The 26754-nt window shown below is 41.8% G+C and overlaps 1 protein-coding gene across 2 annotated transcripts; it reads right to left on the reverse strand.

The window, feature by feature from the left end:
- On the reverse strand, positions 1-26754 carry ngfrb (nerve growth factor receptor b). Of its 2 annotated transcripts, none has more exons than XM_086195823.1 (6): positions 26331-26754; positions 22445-22586; positions 17442-17798; positions 7471-7633; positions 5165-5325; positions 1-3862 (listed from the first exon to the last, which is right to left on the reverse strand). In XM_086195823.1, exons 1-6 carry the CDS (start codon positions 26364-26366, stop codon positions 3519-3521), a joined length of 1203 nt encoding a protein of 400 aa, XP_086051949.1. In that variant the 5' UTR covers positions 26367-26754; the 3' UTR covers positions 1-3518. The 2 variants fall into 2 exon arrangements, with proteins under 2 accessions (XP_086051949.1, XP_086051948.1); XM_086195822.1 differs by having other exon boundaries at positions 7471-7708.

The following is a 26754-nucleotide window of genomic DNA, read 5'->3' on the forward strand; positions in this document are numbered from 1 at the left end:
AAACACTTTTATTAGAAGGATTTTCACATCATCACATTGCGGCATAGGACCAAAAGAGTGAAGTCATGTTGCTGTGCACTTTTATGTTTGCATAGTGATCAGTACAGAACACGAGAGGATTTAAGAGCTTTATTTTTTTGTCCGATGTAGGAATTTTGTAAATTCACATTACGTATAGTACCGTATATATGTTAGCACATAAGGAACATTCAGTATTTTGTAGAGCTGTACAATTCAGTCCTGGTGCAGTCTTTGGTGTGTCGTAACACCCCTCGTTTGCATATTTACTTTGATACTCACAAGTGCAATATCACAACATGTCAACTTCAGTAGGGTTCACTGTACAATTTAATCTTGCTTCTCAATCAAAGTATACAAATACTGTCCAAAGAAAAGTCAGTCACAGTTTCTGACAGGAGGGAAAACTGTCAAGACGGACTTGATGAAAGTACAATCAACAGAAGGGCGTTTCAGGGACGGTTATTCTGCAGTGACGGCGAATATTGAGCACAATAATCAGACCAGATTAGGTTTCTGTTGTACTATAGTGTAAGAAGCCCTTTAATGCTGTGTCTTGCAGTAGCCACAGTTGTTTAAAGTCATATTTAGACACACTTTTTACAAACACGTTAGAGCACCGTTCGTGACATAACATCTCACTGGTGCAAATTCATTGAGGGCAATTGAGACTCGTCATCTAACTTTTTACTCAACATGCAGTACGTATCGAAACAATGAAAAACTACTGTGTCTTCAAAGAATAGTCTTAATAACAAGCGGGGTGTGTGTGTGTGTGTGTGTGTGTATATAAATATGTATGTGTGTATGTTGACAGATCATTATTTTGAGAAGTACAGTTATTCGCAGGTTTAGCTACCAGTTCAGCAATGTAGCGCTATTCCTTTCATATTCTATTCCAATTTACTAATGTTGGATTATCAAGTAATTTTTCCAGATTGAACATTTCTTGTTCTGACTAGCCTCAGAGGGTTTTTGTTTTTTCTTAATGAGACATTATACACAGGACTTAATTTCCAAGTACCTCATAAAAAGGCAACTCTCTTCCCTTTTCTCTTTCTTGCCCTTTAAAACCAAGACATCACTGATACGATGACAAAGTCCCATTCAGATAGATATTATACAATATGTCTTCCCTTCCAGGCTGGACCTAAAATAAGTATTTACAAGCAAATAATAAAAAAAACAACAACAACTAAAAGAATTAATCTTACAAAAATAACTAAACAAAACTGTACAACAACACCTGAAAGAGCTCTCAGGCAAACGTGATCCAAAAACGCATAATTACACATTTAAGTGCTACAATCTATCGAGGAAAAAGAGAATACCATTTACAGTTGTTAATTTGGGAGTTGAAATACCAATGCAATGTTAAAAGTTGGAGAGTAAAGAGAGGAAACCTTCATTTAAAATAACACTACAGCATGAAGCTCGGTTTGCTAGTATTTCGTAACAACGTACAGTCGGTGCGTGTAGGTGTGTTTAACAAATCTGTTCCTTCAAATATTTTCCCCAGGCAGACGGTTAAAACAGAAAATACAGGTGCTCGGATTCCTCTCATGGCAGCGTAAACTTATCAACATACCGGTAATTACAAAGTATCTTGCGACAAATTCAAATACATGTGACACCACATATGTTGAAGAAAAGTAAAAGCATATATTGAATGAGGCGAGGGATGCATGCTTACACCAAAACAAGTTCATACAAATGCAGAGTCCTGGGTTTCAACTGTACGGTGAAGTAATCCGGAACATTTCAAATCCACTCTGTTCCGCTCTGCGTTGGTCTGAATCCATCTCGCGTCTTTTGACTTCTCTATCCACTGACTTGTCTTTTATCCACAAGTCATTGTCGCAAACAATGGCGAAATACGACACCTTTTCCTTTTTTTTTTTTCTTTTTCGCCTCTCTATGGCCTTCTCTTGTTGATCTGTTTGATGGATTGTCGGTCGCAAGAATCGCTCCTTTGGATAAACACAATGTCTCAGAGCGACTGGTGCTCATTAGAGGGTGCAATTGCAAATCTTAATTTGATGTTTTGTTCGAGATACCCTGAGAAAGTAATTATGGAAAGAAAAAACCCTGGACTTGTTTTGCATTTGGATCCTATAGCACCGAATTTGAATTCATTGAAATTTGGATGTAGTTTCTGCATGCTCTTTCCTGTTTCATTATTATTAGCTTATATGGTTTTGACATTTATTAAAGACACAGTTACTTTACATTGGATACTAACAAGAAAAACAGTATATAATCCCCCTCATGAGTGCTCCATAGAAGTTATGGCAGGAAGTTTTCTGCGTCTTCAGCAAATGCATACACCATCTGTGTGTTTGTATCATACATGCAAGGTTATATACTGTAGGCCTGTGTGCGTACAGTATGAGTATATGCACTTGCCTGCCTATGTACATACGGTAATACCTGATTGTTACTGGGGGACTTCAGTTCCACGTCCTTCCTTTTCTAGGCCAGTACGGAGGGGTCTGTGTGGCAGCTCCTGTGTTATGCAGATAGGCCCAAGCACATAGTTGGAGCTCATGTTGCTTCAGTTTGTGACCTCCCCATGGACCACCTAGCTGGCAGTTTTTATAGCACTTGTCGGCAAAAGAAAACCACTGCAGAAAACACTTGTGACAAAAGTGAAGCCAAAGTTAAAGTTCATTCCACGTGTGCTGCGGCTCAGTGTCGTACAAGTACTACAAGTATTTAAAACAACGGCGAATAGCTGGACTTGCTGAAGAAGAACAGGTCCGTTTGAAATGCATCCAAGCATCCTTCCTCGGGTTGTCAAACTTACAAAGATCCAGATACGCTGTGGTATGTAGGCCTCATCCGGTGGCAGTGGCAGACACGAGCTATTTCTCAAATTAAATTAAAAAAGTCCTAAAATGGCATGTAGATAATGTTGCTTGACAGCTACAGTCTAGACACTTAAAATCTTTGGTAGCATTTTTTTTTTTTTTTTTGGAAAAGCAGCATTTGGAAATAAAACATCGGCTTTTTAACAATGAGTTATAAAGGGTCACACTTGGCTACACATGTTTAAGAATGATGACCAAGTTGTAGGAGTGAAAGAGCTCCAGGTCAAAGAATCTCACTGCTGCTCCATATTTAGGCAAGCTACAGAAGATGGTAAAGTGGATGTCAAACAGTACGGAAAGGCAGGCGGTTATCCAGGCTCGTGGAGGAACGATTAGGAAGAGTGGTTAAGATAATCTCTGTCCATGAGGGCCTTACATTGTGTGGATTTTAAATGTTGAGAATGAATGAAAACAAACACTTCCTGAAACTAAACTGAAGGGTTTTGGCTTTCTTTGGGTTGATTGTATTGAACAGGTAATTTAGTAGTCAGTGTGTAGTATCGTTTGATAAGTAGTTCATCACAGTGACTGCTGGCTTCATTAAAGCGGTTCTAGCATGGATTATCTGGATTGAGGGAGGCCATGGAAGAATATTAAGGTTCAAGTGGTTTGCTTATTTTTAATCTGAAATCACACCACGGAGGTAGCGGTGGGCTTTGTGGCACTTGGGCTGAGCACCAAACTCTGGGCGATGTCGTTGCGGTTGATCTTACGCAGTGCCGTGCACAAGGTGTCAATGCTGGCACAGTCCTTGCTCGCCCAGTCAGACAGGAGCGCGCGGACAGGATGCTCATCCTGGCGGAAGGTTGCAATCCGCTCTTCCTCATATCCCAGGAGACCCGCCAGGTTGCACCAGTCACTGTCGTCCATGTGGTCGCAGTCATCTCCTTCGCTGCCCCTGAACAGCAGCTTCTCCACTTTCTCTCTGGTGTGGAGAGGAAGGAGCAAACAGGGTTCCTCATCCATCGTAACAACTGCAGAGGGAAGTAAATGCTCATGTAATTCGATTATTTGAATCATCTCAGTCATTTCTACCTAGAGACAGTGTTAATATTGTGCAGATTTTTTTAATTACACATCCTGACTCATGCACTCGTTTATTTTAAAAGCAGGAGTTCAGGAATAAATTTCCATGAAGAGTGACGTTATCTATTTGTTGACAGTATGCTGCCTACATCCTAAACACTGTCTTTGTGTGATTGGGAAAGAAACGACAGACAAAAGACTGATAAACTGATAAGACGCAGGAATGTTGGGAAGACAATAAATTGGCAGATTTTTGGCAAGTAATGGGCACAGCACATAAGGGAAGCACATTTCAAAATAAAATGTTACAAATCTGAGAGCAAAAGAAAGAAGCCGCTGCTTTTATTAACAATAAACGGTGCCAGCTTGGTCACATGAGTGCAAAGGAATGCCTCTAAAGCCCCAAACATCAAACTGTTGAATACATTCAGTCCATAAACCAGTAACGTGTGTACAGTTAAATGCAGAAATCCAAACTCTCCATCCCAGTCTTTTCTCCATGTTCTACCTGGATTTCAGTTAAATGGGCTTTGTGCCATTGGTAGCTAACAGAGTAAAACTGGGTCTTAAGGGTTGTTTGGTTATCCTGCCTACATCATCATTTTGTCCTTCCTGTTTTAGAGGAAGCACAAAATGAATGAAATCAAACAGCACACTGTAAATCTTTAAATTTGCAGTAGACATTTGCGAAGGAGTTGATGTGGTAAACATTTGCGGGGAAGTTGCAAATGAAGCACTGGGTCTTTGAATTGCATGAGCAGCAACTCTTGGAGAAAATTCAAAGAAAATATTTAAGGATCTGTCTTTGATCGTGTTGTCTCTCAACAGATCCTGAAGATAACATTTTCAAGAGAACCCAAACAGGTTTCTTTGGGCAGGACTGAAAACTGCCAGGAGAACATTCTGTGAAACAAAAGACAAGGTCAACAAAACCCACGAACAGCAGCTCTGTCACTGTTGTCATCGTTGTTTGCTGATTTGCGACAGTATGTTTGAAAGGCTTCTGCTCAAGTGGATCAAATCATGAGGGGAAGTTCTTTCTGTCAGCTGTCAGGACAATTCTAGGTGTACTCACAGTCAATGGCAAAACTTCAAGTTTGCTATCAGTCCCAGATTAATACAAAGAGATTACCAGAAGAATTTAAAGCCAGATAAACATCTACTTTTGTCACTTGTTATGTCCATATACACACAGGAGTCAGAAGACAGAGAATTAACCCTTGTTCTGTGCAGGTAGAGGTGTGTGTTACCTGTCTGTGCCTGAGTCTGGCCCTGTTGCTCCTGCAGACTCTGGCTGTCCACAGAAATGCCACTGTCACTGTGCAGCTTCTCCCCCTCGGGGGACGGCGTCTGGTTCTGGTTGGCTGTGCAGTTATTAGCTCCTTGCTTGTTTTGTTTGCAGCTGTTCCACCTGAATGAAAATTGTAGAGAGAGAAAAAAAACTCAGCAAAAAAGGCATGAAATTAGCAATACCGTGTTTAATTTTGTTGGCATGGAGTGATCAAACTTAATCACAATCCCTTTTTTGCCAAACAGGTACCTTTTTATCAATTTAAACTTGCACAGATCCAAGAGAAGGAGCATACTGAGGGCAGTTTTTCATGGTTTCATTCATATTCCTCAATTAACTCATGTCTGTTGTCTGATCTGTCTGTCTGTCTGTCTGTCTGTCTGTCTGTCTGTCTGTCTGTCTGTCTGTCTGTCTGTCTGTCTATCTATCTATCTATCTATCTATCTATCTACAGCTAAAATTACTTTCTCAACCCATGAACTTCAAGGCATGCCTTCAAGAAAAATAATGGATGAATATCAACTTTCCACTGGTAAAAAGTGATAGAACAGAGGTCCATCCACTGGGACCCTATCCCAGCAGCCTTCGGGCGAGAGGCAGGGTTCACCCTGGATGGGTCGCCAGTCCATCACAGGGCCAACACGTAGAGACAGACAACCATTCACACTCACAGCCCAGCAGGCACAAGAAGAACATGCAAACTCCACACAGAAATATCCAGTGCTCAAGCCCGGAACCTTCTTGCTGTGAGGCGACAGTGTTGACCACTGCCCCACCGTGCCGCCCAAAACACAGGTAGTATTTGTCATACTTGTCAAATATGGGCATGTCTACAATCGCTTCAGATTCCCTGCTGTCTGCCAAATTGGCCAAGGAGGGCTTTGCTGTCTTTGTGGACAACCAATCCACTTGTGACACAACTACAAAGTTACTGATCCATTTCTTCCAGTCCAGCTTTGTGGCTTAACTTTGGTTGCTAGTTAAACAAAACCTTGATTGATTCAGAGCCATGTGTTAGTTTGCTGGACCCGATTGCAAATGCATCATAAAAAGCACACATTTGGGTCGATCATCTCAAAATGACATGGTGTCCTGTGTGGACAGGCCTCATGTTGTTGTGTTCCTAGAAGACTTCAACTTGTGCAGAAGGCTGTAGTTACAATCTAAAACAACTTAAAAAAAACCTAAAGAATACAAGAACCACAAGCCTAAACGTTACAAAAAACCATCAGAATTAATTTTGGAGAAAATAACGGTGATTGCATCTTACCGGGATATTGCTATATTTACAATCTTGTGCTTGCCTGCAGGTGTCTTGAAACCCCAAAGCATTGATTTATTTTGCCATTCACTGCCCTCGATAAACATATTGCTCATTAAAATGCAGCAGTTAACAGCAGGTTGCTTGTGAAGCCAGTAAGACGAGAGCATGGGCTTCGACTAGAAGAGGCAGACCATACTGTAACCCACAAGAACAACAGATGATTTCATTAAATATCAAATTCAAAATCTGTTTGGATCAGATGTCCGTATGAATTTGTCATGAGTATCAGACCCCCCTCTCTCCTTCTGATCAGCAATATGACACAAATTCCATGAAAGTATCGTTATTACCAATAATTAGCAGTTATCAACCTGGAGGTCAGGACCCCTGATAGTAAATTTTGAGGGCTTTTTTGGTTGGACCACTGGACCACACCATAGTTGCCCTGCTCCAGAAACTTTGTTAATTGCATCTCATATCAAACTTTGAGGGCGGCACGGTGGTGCAGTGGTCAGCACTGTAGCCTCACAGCAAGAAGGTTCCAGATTCGAGCCCCAGCATGAGCACAGGATCTTTCTGTGTGAGTCTGCATGTTCTCCCTGTTCCTGTGTGGGTTCTCTCTGGTACTCCAGCTTCCTCCCTCAGTCCAAAGACATCAAGAGGGGACGAGGCTGATTGATACTCTAAATTGACTGTAGGTGTGACTGTGAGTGTGAATGGTTGTCTGTCTCTATGTGTTGGTCCTGTGATGGACTGGCGACCTGTCCAGGGTGAACCTCCGAAGGCTGCTGGGATAGGCTCCAGCCCCCCCCCCCCCCCTTAACAGAATTAGCGGTAGAAAATGGATGGATGGATATCAAACTTTGCTGAGGTAAACTGCCAAAAATCAATCAGATCAAACCTGCTTCAGCTCTAGAATCTACAAGTGGGTCTTCAGGTACCATAATGCATATTTTTTGCTTTAAATTGAGCTTGGTACGCTACCTGTTTTCTCTTCTCACCTCTTGAAGATGATGAAGGCCACAAGGCCGACCACAACAGCAGCCAAGATGGAGCAGTAGATGGGGATGAGTTTGTTGTTCAGACCCGGGTAGATTCGTTCGCGGGAATTACCATCAGTAGTGGTGGTGATGCTGTCTGTAGGCCCATCAGATGGGAGGGTCCCTGGTAGTAGAAAGTTGGTAGAAGTGGGCATAGAGGAACCCATAAAGGGTGTGGGAGCTACTGATGGATATTGCACTGTGAAGGACAAGTAGGCATGGAGAGAAATGCTATATGAGCTTCCTGAATATGCAAAGCAACATTACAATAATAGATATTTATTATGTTCTTCAAACCATCCTTCAGTGATTTTTGCAGCCATGTGGGGGCAGTACAAGCAAAAAGGGGCACATATTTACAGTTCCTACTTCAATGTAGGAACTGTAAATATGTGCCCCTTTTCAATGTGGTATCACAACATTGAAAAGGTTGAGAGTCTTGTTAGGTGGCAAATGCGAGATCAACATTTATCCTCCTTTTTGGTCCCTTGCAGTGTGTGTGTGTATATATATATATATATATATTTTTTTTTTTTTTTTTTTTTTCCTTAGGCGCCTGATTCAACTTCCAGTTGTACTGCTGAAATTTCACAGTAGGGTTAAAGCTTTACAGGAATTCATGTAAATGCAGGTTTGCATGTGTAAGTGCTATAGGTGGGGGCTGAGCTGAGTTGCCCAGTGTGGCTGTTGCTGAGTTAAGACTACAGAACATGGCACTAACTGTTCTGCCACTGCTGAGATTCATCAACCTTAACTGAGTCTGGTAATCACTCTCATTGGTAGGAAAAGGCCTGCAATGTCAACAAACATGGCAGCGCCTAAGTCCAGACATCAGCCACAGCAATAAAGACAGTACTTGGGTCAGGAATACTTTCACGCCCAATTTGAAGTTGCTCATTTTTGTTTGAGCTCTTTTGTGTAGTATGGAAAAATGAATAATACAAAGAGAAAATAGATCAATGAGCAAAACATTTTCTGAAAAATCAGTCATTCAGCAATGTAAATCATAATTGGGAACACCCCTGAACTGATGGCACAGTGATCTGCATACCGATTGTTTTAAATAAATTAGTTTGAATTCGCAAGATTTTTAGCATCACTATAAACCAACAGGCAACATTGTTTTAGTATTTTTACACACACACAGAAAATATATACACACATATATGTTTTGATGAAATGTACAATGAAATGGCAAATGTACATGAATACAGAAATTGCCCTGCATTGCCCTTTTCAGCGTCCACCCACCAAATATTGTCTCCCCTCCTGGAAAACACACTACATCCTGCATCATTTGGTCACCCCCCCCCCCCCCCCTCCTCCTCCTCAGGGAGCCATTTACAAGCATAAGAGCAAATTTGTTCATCCCACTTTACCCCAACCATTGATGCTAAGCAGAGATGTTTATGGAAACCTCGCCAGTCACCTACTTACTGTTACTCACATCATCAACAGGAAATCCTCCTACTGGCTTCCAAGGGCCTCCAATACCTCAGGAGAGCTTCTGAGTGCGAGGACACCATTTTTCACGGATGAGGCGAAAACATTTCAAATGAAAGCTTGTTTACAAGGATGCATGCGGCTGTGGTGGGGGCTTTTAGCTGTGGGAATTTTGAGGATGTGAAGCACTTTATGGCAACACCATAATGCTGAACATCCTTTTAACTGATGATGGTTGTCCACCCTTAACCTGTAAAGACATTGATTATTCTAAAATCTCTAAGAATACTTCAAGTTGGTTTCAAATTACACAAAGACATCGTCCTGTGAGGTTATTTACATCCCTGTGCCAGTATTTATTGACAAGTTAGGAGTGAAATTATGTCATCTATAAAAAAGAAAAACCACACGCTGAAATAAACTGACCAAAAAAAAAACAGGTCTGCCTTTGTTTGTCTCGAATATCCCAGCACACACACGCCACCATCATGACCGCCACAGTTTGCTTGTCAATCACTGTTTGCCCCCCACAACACTTGAAACCACACACCATCCCCTCACAGAGACCTTCTTTGTCCATCACAAATGCCCCCCTCCCATCTTTTTATCCTTCATCCTCCCCCCTCATTCTACCACTTTTATCAAGTATTTCCTTTTCGGTCAACAAGTCCTGTGCCCATTTGGCCGCAACATTTTTTTCCCTTTATCATCGATTGTAACACAATATCATAGGAGTCTAACCTCCCCTGGTTATGTTCCATTATTGTTTTAGTTCATTTATCACACTCCATCTATGCATCCCACTCCCTGGCTGGGCCTCATTACAGTGCTCTCGCTCGCTCTATGATTAAACAGTTATAGAAGGCCTCTAAGTGCCTTTACTGAACCGCTTGCTCAGTATCTTAACATTAGATGGTCTGGCTTCAGAGGGAGAGTGAGTGCCCACCCCCCCAACCAACCCCACCCCACCAACCCCCAGCCCCAAGCATGCTGAGCTCAGCTTGTTTTGACTGTGCAGAGAAAATGTACCCATCAACTTTACAATGATTCCTTTCCATCATACTCTCTGGAAAAGAGTCATTATCTTTAAGAGGAGCACAGGATAACAGCTTGGGTATCCAAGTATCAGGAATTTCTGGAGTTAAGAAAAGGTGAGCATGACATGTGAAAAGATGGTAAACAAAATTACAAGTTAGCATGAATTGGGGAAAAAAAGAGACTCAATACTTGCATTGTTTCAATATTAAGATATTAATAGATATCGCAATAACAAGAATAGGACAGGCATATGACTGGACAGCCTGAAAACATAAACTTATTTATGATGGAAAAAAGTGGATTAATAAGGTCACAGATGGCACATGCCACATTTATCCAATGGTTTTTCCACCATAATTTGTAACTGCTGACTGCACACATGAAGCTGGTGTTCTTCAGATCAGAATGTAGAAGTACTGTGAGTTGTCATTAAGATCATTAAACCCGAGAGACACTGAGCTGTCAAAATAACTCTTTAGGTTACTGACTCTTGTCAAAAAAAACACTTGATTGTTGTCAGTGAAATCCCTGGAATTTTCCTCCTGGCTTTGTGTGGTAATGTTTAACTTGTTAGTCGAATCCCGGACACGCGACCTCGCCAACGTTAGATGAGTAATTGTTTTGAGCGAACGTGTTGCTCAATCATTTCTGTGCTTTTTGCTTGTACATTCAAACACTGGGAGTGTTGGTGGGGGTGGTAACGGGCACACAAGTTCAATTCATCATTCCAATCTCTTTCCAAACAGGTGTTGCATGCTGTTTCTACATCATACACTTTAAAGATACACAGAAAAAAAAAATATAAGGAGGTGTCTTCCAACCCCAGAAAGGTTTGTTTATTATATGTAATTACACATGAGCACAGCTGCTTCTGTCACCAACAGAACTGGAAATACCTGCTCCAATCGGGGAAATTATTGTCGTATTTATGCTGTTACAACAAGCACCAGTGAAAGAGTCATTAAAGGATCCTGTTGCCCCAGTTTTGTCGAGCTCTCAGTTATTAGGAAATTAATTTTTTTCACCATCTCATTCTCACACTTTCAGTTTTCTCCTTGAGGCCTCTGGCTCAGTTTCTTGTTTGCATGACCCATCTCATTTTTCCACCCACGTGCAATGGACTGAACACAACCCTGTGTGTGTATGCACATTCGTGTAAGCTTTCCAGCACGTGTGTGCATGCTCCGAGTCCGTGTGTGTGTGTGTGTGTGTGTGTGTGTCTGCTCTGCGACAGAATGTGATCAGCACTCATAGAGGTCAACGAAGAAATCTGAGAGTGAGAAGGAGTAACTCCATCGTTTTTATCGATCAGGCCACATTTTCAGCATCTGTTCCCTTCTCTTGCTGGCTCCATCTCTGCAGCCCTCAGTGCGCAACTCACACAATTCACTGCTTTTTGTTGAACACTTTAGTAAAATAAAGGGGAGTTACTTAAGTTTAATACATTTATGTATGGTTGCCTCCTTAAAATAATCGCCTTAGTCATTGTTTTTAAGTTTGACAGAAATCACAAAAAACTGGAAACAAAACATCATAAGGAGTTGTTTAAATCACTTGCTTTTTTTCTTCTGTTGTTTGATGAGTGTTTTATTTTCTCTTTTTTCCTTAAGATGTTTAGGTACAAATGCTTGGAAAGAGTAACTGTAAGTATGTTCTTAGTTTTATCGTGGATACGCAACATTCGCTATCTACAAAAAAACGTAAAGATAGTCAAAACAATTTGCATCTTTCATGATGAATGAACCAGAAAACCAAACAGATCCATGGAATTGCCGCTCTATGCCCCAGTTCAATAGCTCCTGTTTAGGCAGCTGCTTTGACTTATTAAAAAAAATATCACTGAGGAAAGAAAAAAAAGATTTGGCTTTGCAATTCTTCAACGTATAAATCCCCACAAGGACAAAACCTTGACTCTCCAAGCAGAATGGCACGAGCGAAAGCGCAAGTGTTGTTGTCACCCTTGGACAGGAAAAGCTCACTCATTATAAATCACCTCCAAAAATGTTCCCTGGAACGTCGATGGCCAAATTTCATTGGGGTGACAGGCGACTTCAGGAAACGTTGCCACAAGGGGACAATTCATGTTGGGCAGCAGAGCGACGGAGAGCGAGAGCGCGACATACGACTCTAAGTCCATCGTTACAATAGAGATACTGTGTGAAGCTGGGAGAAAAAGGGTTAAGCAGAAGAGAAGGTCACTTCTGGCCATAGAGGATATATAAGTCAGTAGATGTGTGGAGAGTGAGCATTCACCACACAATGAGTGACTGTCCACTACAAAGAGAGCCAATTGTTAGTCTGGGCTCGAGGATTCTTCACGTATTGATGTGCTAATGCTTTGGACGCAGGAAATCAGGAATGTCGATGGCATTTCACTCATGGCATTTTACTCACTCTTCATCTGTCAAAGGCTTGCTGGCAGTGCTCGTGTGCTCGTATATATCATGGACACACAACTACGGAAAAGCCCTCGTCTCCTTCTTGCTCCTCCCCTACTTCTCTCTTGATTTAGTTGAACTTGTCAGTTCCTGAGTGCTGCGCATGGAGCTCATTAACAGAGTAAGCCTTCTGATTTCTGCAGCACTGTCTGTCGATGGTTAAGGTCAACCAGGAAGTAAACATATCCCTCCTCTTACTCAACTATGAATTCAATAAGCAAATGGACCAATCATCTCCTCCTCTTCCTTCCTCTTTGCCCCACCCACCTGACCTTCATCCTCTTATATATTGACTCAGATCCATAAAGTTCAATAAGTCATTTTATACTGAGTTCTAGCTGTGTGCAGTGTCAGGGGCATCAGAGCATCCATGGATTTGTGTTTTTCAGAGACATAAACGTTTTTGTCACCTTAGTTTGATGCGTAAAATATTGACATGCATGCAATGTGGCCAATACAAGCTGGAATCAATGACTGAGTACAACTTTCCCAAATAAAGTAGGTCTGCAAGTCGTCCTTCCTTTTTCAGAAGTAGATGGCCAAGATGAGCTCTTCTTCGTCACGGTTTACTGCGGCCATATGTGATGTTGCCTATACCGCCGTCTTCTGACAAAAAAGTGCATTGCATAGCCTTGTTTTGCACCAAATCGTTCATGGAATTTTGCATCTTCTGTTTTTGTGACATTTCCGAAGTTTGCTTAAATTTCTCTTTGAAACAAGACTAGACTCAAGTCAAGGTATGGATTATTGTGAGATTGCAATTACAAATCAGGCCATTGCACCACAAAGCCAGGTTTAGGTGACAAGCCAGTCCACATATGTGCAATAAATTCTAAGTACACGAAGCAACAGCACACTTCTGTTCCAACTTCACCTTGAAGGCTGTCAGCCAAAACCTCAGACAGATAACACCAGGCACCAAACCGAAGTAATGCTGCTCACAATCTGTGGTTACAGCCACACCTATTGATAAAATGTCCAGTCCTGGTATTAGGCGTATATCACCTGTCATTTTCAAACTGAATCCTGTGTTTTGGAATGTAAACACCTCCGTCTCTACGGGGATTAATAACTGTAGAACCCATTTCATTATCACTAGTTTGTCTTAAGACAAAAGATACCCCTTTTAAATGGTTTATAATTAGAAGTTTCAATGAACTTCACTTGCTCCTGTGTTGTTGTGACCCCTGAAAGGTTAAAGTGGATTACTCCATGTTGTTCCCCACACATCCCAGAGGGAAATGCTTGATTCTGAGACCCTCCTCTGCATATGAGCCTCCCATGACCTCCAACCTTTGCCCTTTGCTTGGCAGCCTGCAGTGGAGTCGTATCAAACGTCTTTAGATAAGCATCTTGCATTCAGTCCCTCAACTCTGTGGGTCTATTAACTCTGGTGGTATTCATAGTTTTACCATCAGAGAGCAATGAAGAGGGCAAGTATTTATTCTTCCCTCACAAGACTCGTAATAAACCGTTAATCCCTTTGGAGGTGTGAGAGGAAATTGGATTTTCACACCATGTATCAACTGAGTTTATATCAGAGAGCAAAATTCCCCGCTGACCTTCACTTAAATACAGTAAATCCAGCATTCTAGATAACCTGCTGTTTAGTCAAGGTGATGTTCTGGTCCTTCCACCTAAAATTAAGCTCTGCCTTCAGTGTCTCAGGTTACGACTTGTCTTTACTCGGGGCAGTGGCCTTCTATGTGCTCCTGTCGCTTTCCACCCTCCTGAAAGTGTTTAGCCTTCGGGCCAGTGTTGCCTGACTCCACAACACTAATGCATATGGACGTCTGGCAGCACAACAGATTTGCAAGCTCTGATAACGCTTGTGCTCCGGTAAAGAGATTACATTAGGAATAAAGAGCACATGATTAGGTTAGAGCGAGGAATAACATATGATGATGAAGACCATACACGACGCGCCTTGAGCCATCATGCCTGGAAACACAGCAAATACACATTCGTCATTATGACGTACAGTGTATTGGTTATCTAAAGGATGTTTTAGAGAGGAGTTCTGGCTCCTTATATCTCGATCTCAGATTAAACAACTCCTCCTCCCACCAGCACCCTTCTCTCTCAGGCCACATGGTCAATCAAGCTGCATTAATGCTTCATCCTCAATGGAAGATGCTTTTTGTTGCAGTCGGGCAATTCAGATATAAATTTCCATCCATTGCTGCTTATCAAATAATCCTTTTAGTCCGTGGTGTTTTCCCTGGTTCTCATAAAGCTCGACAGATGCTGCAGTTTACTACACTTGTACAGTCAATTAAGTCGTATTGTGTCTGCTAATCAGCAAATACAGCTCCTATGACCTTATTATTTAGAAAGTTAAACTGAAGATGTTCTCAGAAAAGAAGTGACGGGATCTTTTGACAGTAGTCGTGAGGCAATTTAAAAGTGAAAGACAATTCCCCAACATGTCAGATGTTTGCGTAAATCATCGAGCAACAAAAGAGGCACTATAACACACCTCCAACTTTAACAAATACCTCATTGATGTAAAAATTTCAAAGAGAAGTTGGACTTGGATTGGAGACACACTCAGAAAACCTAAAAACATCACCTGACAAGCCCTAATATGGAACCCCAAATGGACATGGAGAAGAAGTGTCCAGGCAGAAATGTCAGAGAATGGGCTCATTTGATGAGATAAATAGCGTACATCCTTTACTACAGTTTAAACTGATACTTGAAATTTCTGCTGGCTGCCAAAAAAAGTGTGTAGTTGTTGGCCATTGGCTTCAAATAACAACATGATTGCCAAAAGCTCACTGTTTTGGCTCCGATCAAAGTGTTTGTGCATACAATTAGATAAAGAAAGTATTGATTATATGGGACAATGGGCTTGACACTTTCCAGTCAGACATTTTTGTATTTTAGCCCCAAGATAAATCTAGATGGCTAGCACTTTCTGGATTCTGGCATCACAGTAAAGTATTTGCAAAATACATTAATGAACTCAACACATCTATTTGTGAGTACCTTAAAGGCAGAAAACACTTTGGCATAAGTATTACTTTAATTTCACATCGCGCATGAGGGAGAAATTCTTCACAGTCACCTCAGTATATTGTTTAGTTTTACTGCAGATTTACTCAGCTTCTTCAAGTACTCCTATGGGCCAAACCGAAGCCCTCATAAGTCAAAGAGAATCATGGGAGAGGCACAAAAGACTCCTTTAGCCTGCTTCAGACGTCTTCACTGCTGTGATAACACCATCCTCTCAAGAGCTGCCCCACGGACTGCATGGCTGATCAACACACTCCTTTTATTGTCATCTCACACAAAAGCATTGATTTAATCTGCGAGGCTGAGTCGTTGGAATGAGCAATGACTGCAGTCATTAGGAATTTATGATTTTGGAGAGTGATACCCAAAGGGTGAAATAATATAAAAGAAAATCAGACCCTTGTCAAGAGATATGACCTTCCTCTCGTCCCTTCAGCACACAGAAGAAAGAGTGTGGTCTTTGTGTCTTCGGACCGGGATGAGTCGCTGAAGACAATGACACAAGCTTCCAAGTGGCATTTAGGTCGCTGGGCCGACAATGTCTATAGTGTCGCATGATGATCTGATTGTGGCTACAGCCAACGATGTCGGTGTCAGTCCTTCATACTGTCCTGATAGTGATGAGCTGCAAATGTGCCCTCACTTTGTTTCTATTTAGTCCATCACGACCTTCAGCGATCCACCCCGGCATTCAACTTTACTGGCTCAGCCCACAAGTTCATGATAAACTTTCACAGTGTTTAGACAGGGTCATCCCACAGTCATTTCCGAAAGCTGAAAAAGAAATCTCCTAAAGAGTGTATTGATTGTGTCGTTAAGACAAAGCATTTGAAACATTTTAAACTTGTTACTCAATTGTTAAAGGCCCATTTCCCCTGAATTGCAAAGAGCATAGCCTACAGATGGGGCCTGAATGGGAACTGAATGTAATTTGATTTGTGGAGTTTAAAGCAATACTCCAAATATCAGTTTGTCTGGTAAACTCGAGCTTAACAAATAGTGAAACCTCTTTAAGAAATGCACGTCTAGGGTTTCTTGCAGAAATTAAGATCGAAGATCTTTCTGCAAACTGAATGAGAAGCACCAGTCAGCATGACCGTTAGCTTAGCATAACGACTGCAAACACAAAGAATAAGCTATCCTGGCTCTGTCTAAACATAAAAACCAACCAAAGTTCACAAAAAACAAACAAACACTATGTTACAGTTGTGGTTTAATTAGGGATATGAGCTGATATGAGTTGAAGCCGTTCCAGTCTCAGAGTTTTGAGAACCAACTGAGCATCTGTTGCATAAGGACTATCCCAGCGGGGAAAGTGGGAGGTTTTTAAAAGCTTGGAGAAGGTGGATTGATGTTGCATGACAAGATGGAATATATGGTGATATGTAACAAATCTGGCTGATCTGCACATAAAGAGATTAGAGGTTTTCCATCTGGGAACCCATCAACTATATCTGGTGACTTAGCTTCTGCAAACAAGGGCCAGTATTTCAGGTTTCCAGTGTGGCAGTGGGTATCTGGTCCAAGAATACTTGAGACAACCTGAGACGTTTGCATGGAAATGAAAGATGACGTATACAAGCGGATGTGTTCATTTAGGCTGTGCTCGTTATTAGGTGTGATAGTCAGTGATAATTTGCAGTTTATTTTGTGGCATGTTTTTGTGTTTCAGAAATGTATTAATTTGGCAATTACATACAAGAACACTGTGACCTTTCCCTGTCTTGGTTTTGAGGAAACCTTTCCCTGCATGCTTTAGGTGCTCCACCAGACTTAATTCAAATCATTGGGTTAACATTCATCTGCAGAGCTTGATACAAGTCTTGTGATTTGGCAACAAATGCAACTGTTAGGAACTGCACAGTATGTAACAATAAACCAATGAGGCTCTTTAGGTGAAAAAAGAATCAAATCAAATCAAATAGCAAAAAATTGATTTGAATGCAGTAGGAAAGGGGGAGCCAAGGACAGACCTACATGATCTAATAGTCTTACCTTGACAAACAGTATCGCTGACAGAGGTGCACTGCTGTAACACTTCCTCTTCATCACAGGTGCTGCAGGGGATACAGGGCTCCCTAGAACTTTCCTGGTCCGAGTACGTGTCCCCGGTGCACTCCTCGCACACTGTGTCATGGTCAGGCTCACAGCTGAGCAGCATTCCCTGACCCTCGGGACATTTGGTGCAGTGCTCACACCTCTGGGAGAGGTTATTCAGATAGTAGCCATAGTTGCACACACAGGTGGCATCGTTGGAGTCTGTGCAGGGGGTGTCCATGCGATATAAACCGGTGCATTGCGTGCAGGGTTGACATCTTTCTGTGTGACTGTAGTTCTCAGAGAAGGTTTCACCTAAGAGTAGGGGGAGGAAAATAGTCACAATGGTGGACGAGTGCCATAAAGATCAAGCCTATTCCATCTCTATTGGTCTCTGAGTACAGGCTATAAGTATGTTGTTGTTCCAAAACTCATGTATTTGAACTTAAAGTCTTCTAAAATCTGAGTGTAAAATTCTTATTATTCAGTTATAAGGACATCTTTTTTTTTTTTTCTTTTTTGAATAAATCTGGATCTGATTTTCCACTAACACGGACAAGGGAATTCTGGGATATTTCCACTGTTGGATATTTACAGTATCAAAGTCCCTTTGGACAAGAAGCAATCCAAATATACACATGCACAACTACAAGAACATCATTTACACACAACATTTTGATAAATTTTAAACACATTCTCAGTCAGTATGCTTTAAGCGAGTGAAAGAAGTTTCATGCATTCCACATAAATGCTACACTTGAAAGATGTGCTATGACAGATACATCTGCAGAGGACGCAATCAATATTTTATGTTTTATGGAATTGTATTTCAGGTGGATAGAGAACTGGGAAACACTAAATTATGCAACAGACCCATTTGTAAGAGCAGGTTTTGGTGTGTGTGTGTGTGTGTGTGTGTGTGTGTGTGTGTGTGTGTGTGTGTGTGTGTGTACGTGACAGAGAAGAAATGGGGAAGGTCTTCTACACAACCTCAAAATCTGAATAAGATGTCTAAACTGTTGACAGCCTGCGGAAAAATGCCTTCCATTGTTCTCCAGAGCTAATAAGCCTAATTAATTAGTTGGTTTGACTGACAGAACAAATATATTTGCTCAAGTCCTTCCATTTTTCTCTCTGATCAAATGACTACAAAGTGTAAAGCACAGAAACCTAGAAAAAGACACAGCTGAGAGAAAAGTTAAGTCAGAACTGTTCTACAGGAAAACTAAAGGTGCTAAGAACGAGTGGAGGTTTCCAAGGAAGCTTCAAAATCTTTGGTGTGGCTGGTTTTGGGTCAAAGTCCTCTACGTTGCAAGCAGCGTTTTGCTATAATAGCAACGCCACATGGTAACAACTACAAATGTATAAAATCATCTGAAAGGGCTACATTGTAAAGTAGCTGCGTTTGCGTGAGTAAACTGCTGTAGCGACTTGTAATACCACTTTATTCCTCAATAGGCATCAGTGAGGCACTGCCACGCAATCAGAGATGCAACTCAGACGGTTGCATCCACACACAGTCAATACCCAAACAGCCATTAAACAGAGTGCTAATGGAGTTAGCACTTCCTCCTTTCTTGTAAGGGTGGGGTGCTACTGTATGTTTCAGTATGCTGCCCTTTATTTGCAGTATTTTAAGTATGAAAGTGCTCCCAGGGTTGTCCAAGAAGTTTCCTGCCTCACCAAGAAAACAGTGACAAAATTTATTAGCTAGACTGTGATAGAATAATGCAATATACTCACTTAATCACTGAGGTAGAAATATTATAGGGGTACCAAGTTGCTTTCTGGGTGCGGCCAGAAACTTTTGGGAAACTCTGCTTAGATTATCCAGGGAACACGCATACTTTAACGCAAATACACCGGAAAGATTTAGAAACAGAGTTAAGGTATTTGTTTTTATATCCAGTATAAGATCCATGAAGCTGTGGCATGTATAGGCGTCGCGTTCCATTTCAGCTATTCAACAATTTGTTATATTTTTGTCGGTATCCACTAAATGAGGGCAATAAATGTTCATATTGGAAAAGTACAGGACGGATAATTGTGATCCTCTTTTTGTCCAGAATCATGCAGTCCTAATGGAGATTTGTCCATTTCAAGCATATCAAATGTTCTGTGTGCGTCACTGGACCACAAACTCTGGCAAACAGTCTGATGATGCAGAGATAGACACTGGGAGACAGATGGACACTGTTATTTGAGACCAATCCTTGATGTGCAATTAGGAGACTTAAATTGTAGCTTCCTCGCATTTTTGTTAAATTATTTTTAAGCAAGTTCCATGTGGACCTGCTGGTGTCCAGTCCTAACATTGTTACCCCCCCAGCTCCACACACACATCCTATTATCTCTGGCAACCCCCCCCCCCCCCCCCCCCCACTAACAAACGCACACTCAGACTATGCTCAACCTTCCCATTCCCACCCCCTCCAGTGCTCTCAGAGCCATTATCATAATGCCATTCATCAATAATGCAAGTCAATACATTAATAACGCTAGCCTGGAGCATGAGCTGGGTGGAGGTGGGTGGGGGTGTGTGGAGGAAGAGTGGCACAGATGGTCTTTTCCTGGCTCTGCATGTCATAACTACTTCACTTCTGGTCTGACATTCATTCCTGTGCTTTGTTTTCAACATCCATAAAAGGACACTTGACGATCGGGCCTAACGTGTGTGTGTGTGTGTGTGTGTGTGTGTGTGTGTGTGTGTGTGTGTGTGTGAGGATGAACCATTTGTCTCCATTTCAGTTCCACTTTCTCTGCCTCATCTCCACTCATCCACTCATTCATCCAAACCCCTCCGCGTGCTACTGGCTATCCTTCTTTCGCATGTCAGCCAGGCGTCTGTTAGCGGATCTGTGCTAAATGGAGCCCGAGTGACATCTCAAACAGTCAGTATCTCTGATGCTCGTGCACATTAAATGCTGTCATGCAACATTCTATGACTAAGCTTTTTTTCCTGTAATAATCTAATCGTCTCTTTCTATCCAGAAAACAACTTTTGTTTTCTCTGGATTCTTTTTTTTTTGTTGTTTTTTTTTGTCAATCCTGGAAGCTACATCTCCTTGACAGGCTTTCGGAAGTCGGCAAATCAGAGGAATGTTACTAATGGGGCCACAGCAAAAAAATATAGGGCTGCAAATGAGGCCCAGAGCTGGACAGTTTCACTCAGAGCAACATGTATCCTCATGTATCTCTGTGATAATCTGAGAAACCCGTATCTCCAAAGACACCACATAAAAAAAGAAATAAATCATTTTCACTACGTTCACAGTCTCTTGACTTCTCTCATGACCTGAAATCTGAATCAGAGTGTGGGCCTCCCTGGCTCATAGTTGGCCATCATCACTGACCTAAGGAGGTTTACAACTGCTTTGGAGTAGACGCAGTAGAGCAAGGGAGACTGGAAAAGTCTGGGAAACAGTGTAGGAACTGGCCCTGGACCAACACTGGTCTCTGTAGTATCAAGTTGACCTTTGACCTCACAAGCCCTACATGCATTAATGCAGACAAAGTTATAAATAACCTTGATTGCAATGGTTCTTTTTCCTTCACTCAACTTTCAGAGATGCACTTGTGTGTGTGTGTCTGTGTGTATATATATATATATATATATATATATATATATATATATATGTGTGTGTGTGTGTATACATATATATATATATGTATATATATAAAATTAGCCACACTGCTTATTGTCTTTATCACATGTGGCAAAATGCTCTAAATATGTAAATAAGTCCTGTTTCATTTTATTTTTTTTTTATTTCTGAACAAAATTTGGAACAGTTCCCACTCTCGTATCCTCCCACCATTGCTGTCCTCTTAAGTCTAACACAGCCTGTCTCCCTACATGGTGAGGGCAGCTCGGAGGACAGAGAGCTGGAGCTCCCTCAGGTCTGGCAGCCAAATCAAGCTTCGTATTCAGGCTCTATTCTGCATATTTTCTGAGATGTTTATCAGTCACAGACAGTTGTAACACAGCTGTTTGTTAATAATGATGGAGGCTCGCTTCAGTTGCCTCAAACGGATCACTTAATTCCTTCAAGAATATTTCCCTCCGAGCAAAACAGATATGGAGGCTAATGTGAAACGAACTAAAGAACTTTGGAACACGTGTAATATTCCAACAATTGGAACAGTTTCTCCACGCTCTAATAATTCAGTGGAAAGTTTGGGCAATAAAAACAATTAATTCCATGGAAATATAACTATCCGTGAATTGGATGAGCCTCGATTATTATGGGATTTCTCAGCTAAAAAATTAATTGCGTGAAATAAACAGAGGAGTATCAGGGCCAGCATGAGGCTACATTCCCAAACACCAGGAGTCTGACAGTAATGTTGAAAAGTTGTCTTTGCACCCAACATTTTGACTTTGACAATATGTACAAATTGGGCTTTACACAAATTCCTTGATATGCAAATTGATATTAAGAATATATCAATAAATGTAAAAAAAAATCGGATCCCTGGCCTTTATACGCTTCCATAAAAACCTTGTGCATAGCATAACATGGATAGGTTTAAGGATGCTGTTAACAAAAATGTCTGGCCTCTCGTTTGGTGGCCAATGTGAGATTCACTCATCCTCAACATCTGTTGTGTTGTCATGTCAGAAACTCTACTGTCATGACTTTCTCAGATGATTCGCTCATTTTGTAGCAATTCTATTCCCTTAAATGCCCCAAAAATAGTGCTGTGGTAAACAGGAAAAAAGTTTTTGCTCACACACCCAAACATTTATGCTAAGCCATGAATTTTTGGCTCCACCCCCAGTGTCAGCAGTTTTGCTCCCCCCCCCCCCCCTTCTTTTGTGGTAAATGAATTGTGACATAACTTTCACAAGTTGCCAGAGCCAGGGTTAAATAGATGACATGATATATGTGCTTATCATCTTGTAAGGCTATTATCTCTGAGGTTACACCAGTGTGTGTGCGCGTGTGTGAGCTACTCACTGTCGAGGCAGGATGCACACACAGTCTGTGTGGTTCCACAGGGTTTGACGACACCCTCACCAGGCGGGCACCGCTGGCAGCATTCACCACTGGTTGTGTTCTGGCCTGACAAACAATCCTCCTTATTGGCTAAAGCCCCAACCTGCCAATCACCAGAGAGATCAATCATTGCGGGACAAGGAAAGTGAACATTGCCAACAAAGATTATATTACTATCTCTATTGAAGAGTTCTTAATTCACATGGATGTTTATTCATCTAGCGTCCCCTTAGATTCCTCCTGGGTCATCTTACACGGGCTACGAGGGGATTTGCGAGATCACAATGACAAAACATGCAGATTTCAGCTACACGTGGTTTCGAAACACAAGATTATTTTACTTGTTTGGAAAAATATTGAAATCACACAACAGTGGGAGGAAAAATACGCATACATGGGACCTGTGACATGAAGTTGTTACTCAATGGTGTTGGTATCACAAGACAAAACTCTTTGGAAACACTTCATGAACCATGCAGTGAGTAAAGATGATGAGCCGTCGCTTAGCAATCAGCCTTCAGGAAGTACTTATTAATGATTCATTAAACATTCCTCTGCGCTTCCTATTTAACTTTTAGTTTTGAATCTTGTTAAGTGTTAACCTAAATTACAACCTGCTAAAGCCACATCCTACGTGGTATTACTACACAGTTACAGTAACTTAAGTAAACAGAATTACAAACACACAAAGCAAGTAGAACTGGATTGTGTCATCTCTACATGGACGCATTCCTCAAAAAGTCAACTGTCGAGTGCTTGGCGTTGATGGATGGAGATGTTTGTGTGTTCATACATACGCCCCGGCCTGGACGCGTCTTTATAACGTCTCTTAACCATGAAATCTTCACCGTCTACCTTTCTTCTCTTCCACACATCTCGATGACCAAAGCAAACCTTAATAAAAGGTGTGATTGCCTCCCGACTCTTGAGGCCGCACGAGGCTTCTGTCTTTCATTTTCTCCAGAAATAGGATTGATTTGAAAAGTTAGGAGGTTAGGAGGTTCAGTCAGGTGACACATATCTCTGTAGAGACAGATGCCAGGGCCACATGAAGAGATTTTTTTTTTTTTGATTCTTCACTTGCAGTTTCCTCTTTTGTTTTGAGCAACACACACATCGGTTTGTTTTCTAATTTAAGGCGAGTATCTGCCTGCTGAATGTTAGTAAACTGACATCAAAATACTCATTAACACTATTTTAATGGAGTGTGTGTGTGCGTGCGTGTGTGTGTGCGCGTACTGCGAGGTGCTAAATTGTAAAGGAGGTACACTCATCATAAATCGTCAGGGTTCAGGTGTGTGTGGAATGCTGCTGACAAGAGAGAACTGTCCAAAACATCAAGCGTCTCCTCAGGCACTTTTCAGTCAGCTGGCAGGTACTATGCATTTGTGTGTGTGTGTGTGTGTGTGTGTGTCCAAACACATGTCAACACATACCAGCCCCCTCTTGTCCTGGGTGACTGGTCAACCCACCTAATGAAGCCAAAAACATGACAGCAAAATCTATTTTTTTTTCTTAGTGTCAAACTATTTTAACTTCAGCCTATAAGATCCTGACATCAACTTTTATCGACTAAGAGCTAAGATTTAACGCCGCTGGAGAGGAGTGGGGTTTTTATGGGCGGGGCCTTCACTGATTACTATACACAAAAACACAACTTAAATATTTGGGTTAAACTCGGACACTTTATGATATTCTATGGAGGAACTATTTCCTCTGGACGGCCTCAACTCCCTGGCATTTGTTTCCTGGCGGCTACTTGTTGCTGCTAACACTTCAAGCTAAGTAGTTTCCCACTGATCACATGGGCTGCAGAAATATATATCGCAATTTTTTTTTCTTCAAGAATGCAGTATCAATATTGTATCGCAATCAATTTGGGATCAAGTCGTATCCTGACCCATCGGGTGTAATGACAGCTACATTTTAGTGAATGACTGCTCAGTGAGAAACACAAGAACTCACATGCACACATTTGTTCAGTAATATATATTATATAATCTACATATTATTGAACTACCCATGTGGTTTTCAGCAAGCAAAGATACAGGGGTATGTTCTGTATGGTGGCAGTACCCAGCCCTTGTGAACGGTCTGATGACAGCATCCGAGCTTATCTAATGTTAGCTAGCCCAGTTAGCAGTGCAGCTAACAACAGCGGTCAAAATAGCCGATTTAGCCCCGGGTGCCCAGGACTAAGAAAACCACCTGGGTACTATGACCTACTCCTCAGCATTCTGTCAGCTGTCCGGCTCTGTGGAGAGCTCCTTAAGCACTTCAGTTGTCAAACCGGGGCTCACATTTGAGCAGGGTCAGGGAGGCTAACGCAACAAGACCCTTACTTGCTAGTTAACATAGCGTTCAACCTTCTGTTTCATTCCGACATCTCAATCCTGGTCTATCAATGTAAATTCAAAATTACATCAAATTAGGACTTCTCGTTTTTTTGAAAACTACTACTTTTGAAAACCACACTCAAAAATGCTGGAAACTTCATAGCAACGTTTCACGTTAGACACACGTTTGACTGGCATCCAGAAAAGCCGACCAATCACTCTGTACCTCTTCCACGTGCAACCAGCAAATAGCTTTTGAGGAAAACCTATTTGAAAGTGACGCTTGAAATTGTTCCAATATCTTTTTTCGCCGACCCCCCGCTTCTTCTCGACAAAAACAGACAAACTGCACCTCTGCAGACAGAATGAATTAGACGGAGATGTGAGGGAGGAATGAGAGAAAAGGATGTGCAATGCTTAGCAAGTCAGAGCTCGACTTGCACGTTTCCTATAATTGGCTTTTACATTCACGGTTGCACTCTTCAACTTTTGCCTCCCTGAAGCAAAAGCAAGAGTTGATCACATGCTGACATCAAACACACACACACACACTTAGAAGCATCTGGATGTAACTGCAAAGGTCCGACCGATCTTACTATTGCTCCAGTCAATTTTCACTTGGACGCACTTAACCTCTGGACCTCAGCTGTCAGCGCTTGTTAAGCCATTAGAGTTCCTCGATACCAGCCTTCCAGTAAGCTGGAGCTGATTTATATCAAGGCGTGGGTCTTTAACTGGGAACACTGGTGGCAATGACATTCAGTGCCTTCCCAAACAATACTGAATCATCAATTCTTCTGAACTGATGAAGGAGAAGAGAGGGATGTGGGGTTAAAAGAAGCAAGAGAAAGTGTGTGTGTGTGTGTGTGTGTGTGTGTGTGTGTAGGGGGGTGTCAGGCGGTTGGTCTCTATCAATATTGCATGTGCTGAGCCAGCAGATGATGCATAGCCATCAGTGGCAGCAGCTGTCACGTATCTGTCATGCAGCCAAAACCAGGAGGTGGACCAAGCTGCTGCACTGAACATATTCTATTATATGTGAAACACGAGACAAACAACACCCCCCCCCCCACACACACACACACACACATGGGTTTGCACAGAGATGAACATGTGATAGAATGCACATGATTCCTCATCTTTACCTCTCAAGTAGTTGAAAAAGACTTCTGTTAACAGGGTTTATTGGTTCTCTTCCAGGCCATCTTGTTATTGTCCTGCTGCCTGAGAGGCCACATGTAACCGTGGAGGGTGGAACTACAGATGCGCGGCTGCATCCAACCTGCTTTACTTGATCAAACCAGGGCTGAACACGGGACAGGTGCACGTACATGGATTTTTTTCTTTTTTTTTTTTTACGCAGTTGAGTAAATCAAACTTAAATAAATTCCTCGCTAAAGCAGAAACCTTCTGGCGCTCGTCTGTTTTAAAGCAGTAAGTAATTCCAGGCACCTTCATCGCGCAGGTGTGTGTTAAAGTTTCTGTCAAACATTATGTAAGAGGCTACTCACCAGTCCCAGTAACACTGCTAAGAAGACGGAATTCATCCTGTTGACTCTTTCCAAAAGTGGTCAACGATCGAAGCGCAACGCAGGACGATCGCAGTTATTTCAAAGAAATCAACCCAGCTGTCATCGCTGCTGCGGGGTCGTTATGGTTTGTTTGTTTTTTTAACTTGTAGAAAAGAAAAAGAAAGAAAAAAAATCTCTCCAAGTAACTCTTCGTCACCAATCAGCGGGGAATCAGTCCGTCAACGCTGGCTGGAGACAGAGTCCAGTCCGAGGGGGATGTCGCTGAGATTGACCCATTGGATGATCGCTTCTGTGCGCTTTTTGTCCCACTGGGCTCATATGAGAGGAGCGCGCAGCTCCACGGCTTCAGGGAAGGATCTATCTCCCTGTCCACGCCCACTAGACACACACACACACACACACA

Source organism: Aulostomus chinensis, chromosome 23, assembly GCF_037954235.1.
Source record: "Aulostomus chinensis isolate RoL2024-O1b breed Wild chromosome 23, RoL_Achi_v1.0, whole genome shotgun sequence".
Classification (NCBI taxonomy): Eukaryota; Metazoa; Chordata; class Actinopteri; order Syngnathiformes; family Aulostomidae; genus Aulostomus; species Aulostomus chinensis.

Bases quoted from the DNA above. Each gene is read 5' to 3' on its own strand.
- ngfrb (XM_086195822.1), bottom strand. From the start codon at position 26,366: ATGAATTCCGTCTTCTTAGCAGTGTTACTGGGACTG. The intron at 17,799-22,444 runs GTGAGTAGCTCA...CCCTACTCTTAG, and splicing joins GTGTGCATCCTGCCTCGACA to GTGAAACCTTCTCTGAGAAC. The intron at 3,863-5,164 runs GTAACACACACC...TTCCCTCTGCAG, and splicing joins CCAGACTCAGGCACAGACAG to TTGTTACGATGGATGAGGAA.